Source organism: Pongo pygmaeus, chromosome 3 (genome assembly GCF_028885625.2).
Source record: "Pongo pygmaeus isolate AG05252 chromosome 3, NHGRI_mPonPyg2-v2.0_pri, whole genome shotgun sequence".
NCBI lineage: Eukaryota > Metazoa > Chordata > Mammalia > Primates > Hominidae > Pongo > Pongo pygmaeus.
In genome coordinates this window covers 115,620,229-115,633,785 of record NC_072376.2, presented here as the reverse complement: position 1 = coordinate 115,633,785, position 13,557 = coordinate 115,620,229, and the positions used below count along the sequence as shown (strand labels likewise).

General features: G+C 34.9%; 1 protein-coding gene across 5 annotated transcripts in view; it reads left to right on the top strand.

Annotated features, from left to right (window-relative positions):
• The window catches only part of SLC9B2 (solute carrier family 9 member B2), a 57,393-nt gene that overhangs the window by 37,257 nt on the left and 6,579 nt on the right, over positions 1-13,557 (top strand). For 4 of the 5 annotated variants that reach the window (XM_054485544.2, XM_054485543.2, XM_063663939.1 and 1 more), the window contains exons 10-11: positions 8,610-8,718; positions 11,517-11,653. In XM_054485544.2, coding sequence (XP_054341519.1) covers positions 8,610-8,718; positions 11,517-11,653 — 246 coding nt within the window. Of the gene's footprint in view, positions 1-8,609; positions 8,719-11,516; positions 11,654-13,124; positions 13,189-13,557 lie in introns of all 5 variants that reach the window. The other variant, XM_054485545.2, reaches the window with a different exon arrangement.

Genomic DNA, 13,557 nt, shown 5'->3' with positions numbered 1-13,557 from the left:
CATGTCTGATGTTCAACTAGTCTGAAGTGTTATAATCAAAATACAAATTGTGGCCTTTGTCTACACTTTAGAAATAAAAAATAATTTGATATAGAAATCTTTTTAGTCCTTCTACTTTCATTACTATTCTGAGTGTATGAAATACATTTGAGGACTTCTGTTAAACAATTAGTCCCAGCAACAGAAGTCTAAGTAATCTTTGTACTTTTTTATATTGTTCACTTTTAACACTTAGATATTTTATATTTTCATGCAGTCAGATCTATCAGTCTCTTATAATAGTTTTAATTTTTTTGAAGAGCTCTTTGTTAGTGAAATATATGTTATTTATTCTTAACAATAATCTTGAAAGGTAAACATTAGAGCAACTTTTAAAATCAGGATCCCAAGGCTTACAAATACTAAGTATATTGCGAAGGTCAAAAATATTTGACCAGAGGACAAAAAGTAAGTGGCAGAGCCAGGATAAGAATATACCATTTGAGGCTGGGTGCGGTGGCTCACACCTGTAATCCCAGCACTTTGGGAGACCGAAGTGGGTGGATCATAAGGTCAGGAATTCGAGACCAGCCTGGCCAGCATGGTGAAACCCTATCTCTACTAAAAATACAAAAAATTAGCCGGGCATGGTGGTATGCGCCTGTAGTCCCAGCTACTCGGGAGGCTGAGGCAGAGAATTGCTTGAACCTGGCAGGCGGAGGTTGCAGTGAGCCGAGATCGCGCCATTGCACTCCACCCTGGGCGACAGACCGAGACTCTGTCTCAAAAAAAAAAAAAAAAAAAGAATATACCATTTGAATATATCAAAATGGTTCCCCAAAGAAAGGAAGGAAAAGTAATGTTTATTGACTCTGTCGTGTGGCAGGCACTCTCCATATCTTTTCTAATTTAGTACTCAGGAAAGTTCTTATTCCTGTAGGAACCAAACCAAAGTCCTGAGTTTGGATTCCTTTTCTTACCTTATTCTAAAGGATAGCCTAGGGCCAAGAGCTCAGACTCCTCAGGCCAGTCTCAACTCTACAGCTTTTACTAGGTGTGTCTGACCATGTGCAAGTTATCTAACTTCCCAGTGATGATGACAACTTCACTGACTGGAGGATTCGGTAAAATAACCTATACAAAGCACTAAGGAAAGTGCTTAATCATAGAACACATTCAGTAAATAATAACCCTTATTATTTTTATAGTTACCTCCAGAACAGCATGGTATCATACTAAGAGCATAAGATTTAAAATATGGAGATTGGGATGCCAATCCCAGTTCTACTACTTTCTAGCTGTATAATCCCAAGCAAGTCATTTGCCTTCTCAAATACTGTTTTCTCAACTCTAAAGTGAATACAATAATCATCTAAAAAATTGCTGTAACTATTATGTGAGAAAATGAAAATGACACACTTGTAAATTCTACAGGGCTGTAGCAATATTGTTGTTAACTTATTAGACTTTGAAAAGCTAAAATATTTTATAAAATTCTGTTTGTGTCCATAGTTTTCTGATATTATTTCATACTTTGTGCTTGGTTTTCTTATAAGCATTAATCTTTCCATTTGTTGGTTGTATTCAGATGCACTCACCTTTTTAAAAGCTGCTTCTCTTTTTATGTCTGTTGTCAAATCTAGTGCTGCTTCTAATGACTTTTACAGATTTTTTTGTTGATACGGTATTTTGGATTTTCTGAATCTTAAAATGTTCATTCAAAAAAGTATAAACTTAAGTAGATATCCAACTCATGATGAAACTTCCATTTATCTTAACTTTCTCCTTTGTTGATCCTCCAAAGTAATTGATATTTTTTCAGATTCTTACTAATGATGCATACAAATGTGTCAAATGGCCTTAATTTTCAAGGGACAACACAGTCTTCATTACCCTGGGCTTATCTTTTATACACAGCCTATTCAATGACTCCATTTCTTTATAGGCAAATTCATTTTAGTTTTGACATTATGAAAAACCCACAAGAAGATACATTGTGACTTTTCTATGTTTTTCTATGTTTTGCAATATATAAGCCCATGTCTGATGTTCAACTAAAGTGTTATAATCAAAATACAAATTTTGGCCTTTGTCTACAGTTTAGAAATAAAAAATAATTTGATATAGAAATATTTTTAGTGCTACTTTCATTTGTATTCTGAGTATATGAAACACATTTGAGGACTTCTCTTAAACAATTATTCATAGCAACAAAAGTCTAAGTAATCTAAAATTAATAGAGTTGATTCTTGTTCTTTACTACAATGAGTATCAACTAAAGTCTTACGTTGGCTGGGTGCAGTGGCTCACACCTGTAATCCCAGCACTTGGGAGGCTGAGGCAGGCAGATTGCCTGAGCTCTGGAGTTTGAGACCAGCGTAGGCAACATGACAAAACCTCATCTCTACTAAAAATACAAAACTTTCCCGAGTGTGGTGGTGCACACCTATAGTCCCAGCCTACTCGGGAAACTGAGGCAGGAGACTCACTTGAACCCAGGAGATGAAGGTTGCAGTGAGCCAAGATCACACCACTGCACTCCAGCCTGGGCGACACAGCAAGACTCTGCCTCAAAAAAAAAAAAAAAAAAGTCTTACCTTCAGCTATAATATACTCAAAAACTAAATTAAAAAGTAAAATTTAAAGATATGTGGAAGGGTGTTAACTGGATCGTAGTTTTGGCAGAACTAGCCATTACATAATAAATGATCTTAGATGTTATCTAATATAAACCTTTTGTTCTACAGATGAGAAAGTGAGGTACTGAGAGGCAAGTGCCTTGCAGTTAGTGGTGGAAGGTTCAAACTTAACTCGTTATCTGATGAAAACATAACATTTTGCATGCTATAGAAACAGAACTATTAAATAAATCAACCAGTGCCCTCACATATGCTCTCTTTCAACACTTGTAAGCTGAATGGAAATAGAATCTTCCCCCTATAAACACACCAGAAATAATGCAAATAAAGAATACAAAGAAACATTGTAATCCTTTGTCAAACTGCTGAATATATTAATAGTAAGTCCTCGTTTTAGCATTGTTAACAGGTTCTCAGAAGCTGCAACTTTAAGTGAAAGGACAAATAACAAAACCAATTTTACCATAGGCCAATTGATATAAACAAGAGCTAAGTTCCTAAGGCATATTTCTGGTCACAAAAACATCACCAAACTTCTGAATAAAAACCAAAACACTGTGAAGATTAAACATTGAAATAATTGTAATCTACACATACATTTCAGAAAGGTTAATAAAAACAAGTAAGATAATAAGCCCAAGCCTATCCCAGGCACCAACCCTACACAGGATGCCATCCCATCACAGGGTGCATTCACACATACCCACACTCATTCAGATAGGGACCATGTAGACACATAAGTTCACCTAATGAGAACATCTTTGGGATTTGGGAGGAAACCAAATTACCCACAGAAAATGCTTGCAGATATGGGGAGAACATGAAGAATTGATTTTTTTTTCATTGTTGGAAGGAAACAACGTTGGAAGAAATGACATTATTTGAGGACCTGGTGTATATATTGCAGATCCTTAAATTGTGTAATTGTAAGCATTGAAATGTCATCCAAAAATATAGCTTCTTTTCAGTTATGAGAAAATCTGTTCTATGTAAATTCTTAGACAGTATAACAGGTACTACTCAATTGCCCTTCAAAAAAGCATTATCAATTTGTTGTCCTGCCAAATGGTGAGTTTCCTTACAAAGTCATGAATACTTTTCATTATTAAAACGTTTTAGTATTTTTCCAATGTGGTGTTCCCCCTTGAAAGAAAAAGGCATGTCAATTTAATTTGTGCTTCATAATTACTCAGTTTTAGTGTCTTAGATTTTGTGACTATTTGTATCTCTTCTTCTGTGAATTAGTTGTGCATATGTTTTGCCCATGTTTCTTTTTTTTTTCTTTTCAGCTTTTATTTTAGGTTCAAGGGGTACATGTGCAGTTTTGTTACATGGATAAATGATGTGTTGCAAGGGCTTGGAGTACAGATAATTTTGTCACCCAGGTAATCAGCATACTATTTTCAATCCTCCCCCTCCTGCCACCCTCCACTTTAAAATAGGCCTCAGTGTTTATCATGCCCTTCTTTGTGTCCCTGTGGACTCATTGTTTAGCTCACACTTATAAGTGATAACTGTGGTATTTGGTTTTCTGTTCCTGCATTAATTAGCTTAGGATTATGGCCTCCAGCTCCATCGATGTCACTGCAAAGGACATGATTTCATTATTTTTTATGACTGCATGGTATTCCATGGTATATATATACATGGTATATATGAGTCCTTGCCACATTGCTTGTTCTTGTTGGCTTTGTGACATATCAGATGGTTGTAGGGGTGCAGCTTTATTTCTGGGTTCTCTAGCATGTTCTTTTGGTTCATGTGTCTGTCTTAGTACCAGTACCATTGCTGTTTTAGTTACTGTAGCCTTGTAGTATAGTTTGAATTCAAGTAGTGAGATGCCTCCAGCTTTTTTCATTTTTCATATCTGCATAGTATTCTATGGTGTATATGTACCACATTTTCTTTATCTAGTCTACCGTTGATGGGCATGTAGGTTGATTCCATGTCTTTGCTATTGTGAATAGCACTTTAATGAACATACACATGCATGTGTCTTAATGGTAGGATGATTTCTATTCTTTTGGGTATATAACCAGTAATGGAATGGCTGTGTCAAATGGTAGTTCTATTTGAGAAATCTCCAGACTGCTTTCCACAGTGGCTGAACTAACTTACATTCCCACCAGCAGTGTATCAGCATTCCCTTTTCTCCACAACCTCACCATCGTCTGTTATTTTTTGACTTAATAATAGCCATTCTGTTGGTGGAAGTGTAAATTAATTCAACCATTGTGGAAGACAGTGTGGTAATTACTCAAACACCTAAAGACAGAAATGCATTTGACTCAGCAATCCTATTACTGGTTATATACCCAAAGGAACATAAATCATTCTGTTATAAAGACACATGCATGAGTATGTTCATTGCAACACTATTCACAATAGTAAAGACATGAAATCAACATAAATGCCCATTAATGATACATTGAATAAAGAAAATGTGGTGTATGTATACCCCATCAAATACTATGCAGCCATAAAAAAGATCATGTCCTTTTCAGGGACATAGATGGAGTGGGTGGCCATTATCCTTAGCAAACTAACACAGAAACAGAAAACTAAATACCACGTTTTCACTTATAAGTGGGAGCTACATGATGAGAACACGTGGACACATAGAGGAGAACAACACACACTGGGACCTATTGTAGGGTGGAGGGTGGGAGGAGGGAGAGGATCAGGAAAAATATAACTAATGGGTACTGGGCTTAATACCAGAGTGATGAAATAATCTGTACAACAAACTCCCATAACACAAGTTTACCTATGTAACAAACCTGCACATGTGCCCCTGAATTTAAAATAAATTTTTTCAAAAAATTAAAAAGTATCAAAAGATGTACAATTATGTTTCCTTTTGACATTTGGTCACCCAGTTTACTTCCACAAGCTCAAATATTCAAAAAATTTAAAAGTATCAAAAGATGTACAATTATGTTTCCTTTGAATTTGGTCGCCCAGTTTACTGCCACAAGCTCAAATATTGTGGTTAATTTTAAATATTAAAAAAAATAATAATAGCCATCCTGACTGATGTGAGATGGTGTCTCATTTCAGTTTTGATTTGCATTTCCCCAGTGATTAGTGATGTTGAGCATTTTTATATGCTTGTTGGCTACATGTGTGTCTCCTTTTGAGAAGTGTCTGTTCATGTGCTTTGCCCATTTTTTAATGGAGTTGTTTGTTTTTTGCTTGTTGATTTGTTTGAGTTTCTTAAAGATTCTGGACATTAGACCTTTGTCAGATGCATGGTTTGCAGATATTTTCTCCTGTTCTAAAGGTTGTCTGTTTACTCCATTGATAGTATCTTCTGCTGTGCAGAGCTCTTTAGTTTAATAAGGTCCCACTTGTCAATTTTTTATTTTGTCACAATTGCTTTTGGAGTCTTCATCTTGAAGTCTTTGCCTGGGCCAATGTCCAGAATGGTACTTCCTAGATCTTCTAGGGGCTTTGTAGTTTTCAGTTTTACATTTAAGTCTTTCATTCGTCTTAAATTGATTTTTGTATATGGTGTAAGGAAGGGGTCCAGCGTCAATCTTCTGCATATGGTTAGCCAGTTATCCCAGCACAGTTTATTGAATAGGGGGTCCTTTACCAGTTGCTTGTTTTTGTCAGCTTTATCAAAGATCACATGGTTGTAGGTGTGCAGTTTTGTTTCTGGATTATCTAACCTGTTCTATTTGTCTATGTGTCTGTTTTTGTACTAGTACCATCTGTTTTAGTTACTGTAGCCTTGTGGTATAGTTTGAAGTTGGGTAGTGTGATGTCCCTGGATTTGCTCCTTTTGCTTAGGATTGCTTTGGCTATTCAGGCTCTTTTTTGGTTCCAGATGAATTTTATAATGTTTTTTCTAATTCTGTGAAAAATGTCATTGGTAGTTTGATAGGAATATCATTGAATCTGTAAATAGCCTTGGACAATATGGCCATTTTAACAATATTGATTCTTCCTATCCATGAGCATGGTATGTTTTTCCATTTGTGTCATCTCTGATTTCTTTCAGCAGTGTTTTGTAATTCTTATTGTAGAGATTTTTTACCTCCCTGGTTAGCTGTATTCCTAGATATTTTGTTCTTCTTTTGGCAATTGTGAATGAGATCACGTTCTTGATTTGGCTGTCAGCTTGTACGTTATTTGTGTATAGAAATAATGATTTTTGTGCATTGATTTTTTATCCTAAAATTTGCTGAAGTTGTTTATAAGATCTAGAAGCCTCTGAGCAGAGACTATGAAGTTTTCTAGGTATAGTATCTCTATACTATTCTTGGTATAGTATTTCCAGGTATAGTATAATCTGCGAAGAGAAACAGTTTGACTTCCTCTCTTCCTAATTGGATGCCTTTTATTTCTTTCTCTTGCCTGATTGCTGTTGCTAGGACTTCCAGTACTCTGGTTAAATAGGAGTGGTGAAAGTGGGCATCCTTGTCTTATTCTGGTTCTCAAAAGGAATGCTTCCAGCTTTTGCCTATTCAGTATGATGATGTTGTCTCTGGGTTCATTGCCCATTTTTCTGTTAGGATCTATGTCTTTTTTTTTATTGATTGGCCAATGTTTCTTATTCTGTTACACATGGTACAGATATTTTCTTCTAGTTTGTCACTTTTTTGGTTTATGGCTTCTTTTGCCACAAAACATTTTGATGTTACTCTAGTCAGTTGTGTCACTGTTTTCCTAGAGTCTTTTGCACTATGTGTTACAAAGTTAGTTCTTGTATCAATTAGGGTCCTATGAGGAAAGAGAAATCGAATAGTAACTGGAATAGGGAAAGTTGATTATTAACCACACCAGGGATTCCAGTAACAAGGTATTGGCTAGTAAGATGTGAAGACATCCTTAAAGAATATGGGAATAGCACCTATGGCTATAATAGATCATCCCCTTAAGCCTGTCCCCTCCTCATTCCTGCCTGCAGGGCTGAGATCCAGACTTTGTTAGAACCTAGAGAAGTCGCTGTGGTGCTGTGCTTGCAGAATTTGCTGAAAATCTACCCTCCCAATTTGCAGGAGATCCATCCCCTTTGGTGCATGGGGAAGTATCTTGCTCAAGAGAATCTGCTATGAAACTGCCCCAGGGGTATGCTAGGGAATGTAATGGCCACTAGGTGCTGCTGGTTGCGTGAACTGTAGGACCCTGATACTGGAGAAGCCACCTGGGATGCAGGAACCTAGAGCTAAGGCCACCAGTGCATGCTGTAAGATCTTGCTAGGAAGAGCCACAGAAACCAGGAAGAAAAGCACCTTCAGCTTGCAATATCTCTTTAGCACACTCTACTGACAAAGTTTAACATGGTGCTACCTGGCAAAGGAAAAATATTTTAAAGGCCCAGCTCCATTTTCTGTGGAGCAACAGTGAAAGAGGAGTTGGAGATAATGGGCAATAAAGTGATCATTGGCACTGATAATCACTTTAGTAAACCTAGATTTTACTTTTGTGCATGATTTGAGATAACCTTAAACAGTATTTTTTGTACAGATAAAATTGGAAACAATTTAAAGATCTGTCAATAAAGAAATGATTGAATAAACTATGGTACTTCCATACTGTAGATCACTATGCAGCAGTAATAGGGGCATATCTAGATATATGTACCAATATTGCAAGCTCTCTAAATCATATTGTTGAAGGAAAGTTGACATAAAATTTTAAACTACAAAACACTACTATATATTACAATATGTATACACACATGCACATACACACGATGTATTCAGAAGTGGGAGTCCTCATAAGATTACTTTATAAGAATCTTTTTATTAATATCCATGTGAAAACTAATATTTAGTATGCTAAAACACCTCATGTATCTTAACTGTGTTAGAAAGATCTTCATGCAATTTTTTTGCTCTGTTCTAGCTAACCTTTTAGTTATAGATGGCACAGAAATAAAGCTTATCTCAGGCCAAATAATTCAAACCTCAAATTAATAAAATTCTTTGCATTTGTAATTTCACATACTAAAAATCTGTATGTGTTTTATTGTTATTTTAGGCAGAGGTTGAAAAGATAATTGCCGTTGCCTGGGACATTTTTCAGCCCCTTCTTTTTGGACTAATTGGAGCAGAGGTATCTATTGCATCTCTCAGACCAGAAACTGTAGGTAAGAATTTCAAAGTGTGCTTTTGTTAAAATTCACTTTTTTTGGTCAACCTACTCACCAATAAAGTCTACTTTTTATATTCATTTAAATATCTCCAGTAGGTATGTGTACAGTGGTTACTGTTGTCACAATTATATAAAAAGTTAATTATGATCTAAGTTTTTTAGAGTAGTTGGTTAGAAAATAATGCTTATTCATCTAAGACAGTATATTTTACACATTTAATATTGTTCCTTGTATATGAAAGTGACACTGCTGACCACTACCCAGAAAATTCAGGCCTTACGATTCTTTTTCCAAGGGTAAGAATATTCATCTAGCCTTGTCCTGAACAAGAGTGAGAATTTTAAAGACAACTAGTTAGTTCTATAGTTTGTACCCATGGGATAGAAATGCATGGTTGTTCATTCATTATTTTATTTATTCATACATTCAAAAGCCATCATATTAAAACTCTGTTGATTCAAAACACTGCACTTAAAAATGAATTTGCATACAGGTACTCATTATTTCCTTCTTTCCTTCCATCACAGTATTCTTCCATCCATACTAGGAATTCCATCTCCCACTACTCCTTCTGAATCTTGCCTATGGATTCTTTCCTTTTCTCATACATCTTAAATATCCATGTTACAATTTTCTTCTCTTCAGAATTTAGTCTCCAATCTCTCTTATCTTAAAAAAAAAAAATGCTTCTCTTCTGACACATGCTGCAACATGGATGAACCTTGAGAACATTATGCTAAGTGAAATAAGCCAGTCAGAAAAAGACTAACCCTGTATGATTCCACTTACATGAGGTATTCAGAGTAGTCAGACTCATAAATGGTACTTTTCAGGGGCTGGGAGTAAAGGGAAATTGTTGTTTAATGGGTATAGAGTTTAAATTCTGCGAGATGAAAAAATTCTGGAGATTGGTTGCATAATAGTGTGAATATACTTAATGATACTAACTATACACATAAAAATGGTTAAGATGGTAAATGTTATATGTATTTTACTACAATTAAAATAATGAATATTAAAATAATATGTTAAAATTATATATATATAAAATTTCTCTATTTCACTTCCCCCCATCTCTACCATGCTACCTCTCTTGTCTTCTTTTCAGACTTTTCAAAAGAGGTCACCACATTCCCCTTTCCACTTCAGTTCCCATTTCCTTCTTCTATACATTTTAGCCCAGCTTCTGCCTATCACACAACCTGCCAACCTCTCACCAAGGTAATATTGCTAAATCCAGTCTTTGCTTTACTTGATCTGTCAGCAGCATTTGCTGCTTTTGACCCTCTAACACTCCTTTATATTAAGTTCTTAAACTTCCTATTTCCCAGTGCTGTTTGAGCCTTTCCTTACACCATATGTAGCTTAAATGCTGCCCTTTATCAAATTTCTTTCTAACTTTGTGCCTCTGGCTCTATATCACTTCTCTAACCTTATCTATACTAGTGACATCAACTATAAACTGTATAATTCCAAACTATTTATCTCTAAATCAATATATCCAATTGTTGATTGGACAGCACCACTTGTATGTCCTGTTAACCTTCAAACTCAACTAAAACTTCCTTCTCATCCTCTTCTCAAACTTTCAACGTTTCCTTCTGGGAATGGTATCGACTCTTTATCTTGTACTTCAGGCTACAGATATTTTTGAATACTTTCCAACCTTGAAGAAATACCTTTCAACAAAGAACCACAAAACTTTCCCATAAAAAAGCCATATGGCAGATTTACAATAGATCCTCCCGCTATGTCTATCTGATGTTTTACCAGCCCTTTGAATTTGAGAAAAGTACTTATCCTTTCTGAGCTTCTGGTTTTTTCAACTGTAAAATAATACTTACCCCACAGGTTGTAAGGACTAAGTAAAATAATACTTTTAAAGCTTAGTACAGCACTTGGCACAGAGTAAACACTCAACAAATGTTACTTTTTAAAAAGTCACCCTAATACTCATGAGTCACCTTAGCTGTACCATTCTTAGGTCCAGTAGCATGCAGTAGCACTACTCACAATCCGTTGTTTGGCAAATGATGATGAACTTGTCTTTATCAGCAAAGAATTCTACAGGACTAAATGGAGTAGCTGTATATGTTAACCAGGGATAATTGGAACCAGTACAACCAGTATACATCAGTATGGTGAAACAGTGGTAGACTGCCAGTGTCTATTCTGATTGGTCAGTGCCCAGCCAGCTCTGATTGGCTAATTCCCTCCATACTGGCTCATAAACATTTTAGCTATCACTTCTGGTCTGATACCCTGTAAAGAATTATTGACTTTTTGGGTTAAAATATTATTTTTCCCTCTTTTATGCCCTTAGTTTGTTTATACCTCGTTTACTGTATAGTCTATGAATTGGTTGTTTATGTGTCTTTCTCTGACTTTGAGGCAAAGTCTATACATTATACATTTATGTGTATGCAGTACTTAGTTTAAAGCTTATTACTTATCATTTAATCATATCATTTAATAAATTCTTCTTACACACATGAACAAGCATGGTTCTTGCTATAAAGCATAAGACATATATAACATTCAAATCTCTACATAAGAATTCAAATATGCTTAATTTCTGGTTTTAATCTAGGGAAACACCTTATTTTAAACAAATAGGCTGATTGATCCTTAATATTGATTGTTTTTATATATTCTTCCTAAACATTTTTGTATTTGTAATTTTTAATGCTTTAAAAATTATTTCTATTGATGGTTATTTTGAATTAGTAACTATGAGATGCAGTTTCTCTCCTAGTATTTTATTATTTCTAAAAATTGAATATTTCTTACAGGCCTTTGTGTTGCCACCGTAGGCATTGCAGTATTGATACGAATTTTGACTACATTTCTGATGGTGTGTTTTGCTGGTTTTAACTTAAAAGAAAAGATATTTATTTCTTTTGCATGGCTTCCAAAGGCCACAGTTCAGGTATGATGGATAAGATGGCTTAGCATTTTAACTGCTATTTCTGCATGACACCTTGAAATATTGAATAAGAGGGCTTGTTTAAATTTAGTGAAAATAAATAATTGAAGTGAATTTATGAAAAGAGTTTATTCTAATCTATTCTTTAAAACCTATATTTTTGGTATATTCATTCCTTAAATGTGATAGCTCATTAAATTTCCTTAGATCACCAGGGTACAAGTAAAAATCTAGTAAATCCCTATTCTACTAGAAAGCAGTAGTAACAGGAGAGAAGAGTTTGAATTTCATCAGTCAGCACTCTCTAAGTCACCCAAGGAAAAAGTTGTTAACTCTTTTCATGTTAATAGCTTCCAAGAAGAGAGTAAAATAGAAATAACATGGTTCCCTTAATGTTTAGAGATATTTTAATGTTAATATGATTAATGATCAGTTGAGCTTGACCAGAGTCTTTGTACGTAATGGAGAAAAGATTTATTGAAAAACAACTCAGAAAGCACTTTATTGATTTCCTAGATTATTAGTTGGTATTAATTATTCAAAACTCACTGAACTTCCTGGCAAATGTCTCAATCACTTAACCGAAAATTTGTGCATTCTAATAAACATGTGATAAATAAAGCTATTATAGATAGGTGCTTGAATTTGTTGACCATGCATTTGTTAGAATACCTATGATTGCTAATTAAGTTAGAACTGTATAGATTATGATTTGTTGCAAATGTGATGTATCTTTGGTTGTATATTTTCAGACTAATTACATCAAACAACATTTAACTGTTTTGTCCCAGATATTTTATAATTAAATATTCAAATTTCTGTTATTAAGAAATTAAAATCAAGTGATTTTCATTTAGGAGGCTTTGGGGGATGTGTATGCTCAGCAGTTATATTCCAGATTTCAATTATGCTCTTTGCATTTGGGCATTACTCCAGAATTCCCCTCACCCCTATCAGACTTTCAAAAATGTCTAAAACATAATGGCTGAGAGTTCTATAAAAAAATCTCTAGACAGCAATGTGATCAGCCAAACTCCAGTTCTATTATAGAAGGGAAACGGGTCATTCATGTTTTTGTGAGCAACTAGTAGTTTCTGCCATTGTTTCTGATGCACATTTTTCTTTTTCATTGTCTTAGAGGCCTACATTGTTCTCTGTGGAATAAGGGATAACCAGATTAATTAATACATTTTTCCCATCTGCACTGATAATATTGCATTTTGCCTCTAAAAGAAACCGAGAATTTTCATAATATTTTCCAACAGATACATTCCAAATAAAACATTTCACCAAATTCTGTGGCAAGGAGTTGACCAAATACCTAATAAGATCAACTTCAAGTTGTCAAGGGGTCCACTATTTTCATGTTTCATGATGTTTGACAATGAGTTTAAGCTCTAAAGTAATATATATTTATTTAAAATTTAACAGTTTTCAGTAGATATCACTGCATGTTTTTCATCTTATTTTTTAGTTCCAAATTCCTAAAGATAAAAGGAGATGACCAGTAATTTTCATCTTTATTCAGGAAAAATTTAGTACGTAGAACTTTATGTTATATTTAATTAATATTGTGAGTCTGGATTTGCTCTGTGTTTTGAAATGTATTTTACTGATATTTATGTAACCCTACCTTACACAGATAGGTACAAATGAGTCATCAGTATGTTCCCATGCAAGGGCAGAGTTTTTAGATCATCAGAACCAGCTGGGCTGGGCACAGTGACTTACACCTGTAATCCCAGCACTTTGGGAGGCTAAGGAGGGAGGATCACTTGAGGCCAGGAGTTCAAGACCAGTCTGGGCAACACAGCGAGACCCTGTCTCTAAAAAAGTAAAAAAACAAAACAAAACCTGCAATACACTTTGAAAGAAGACTAAAACAACTTTCTTTTTTTTATCATTAT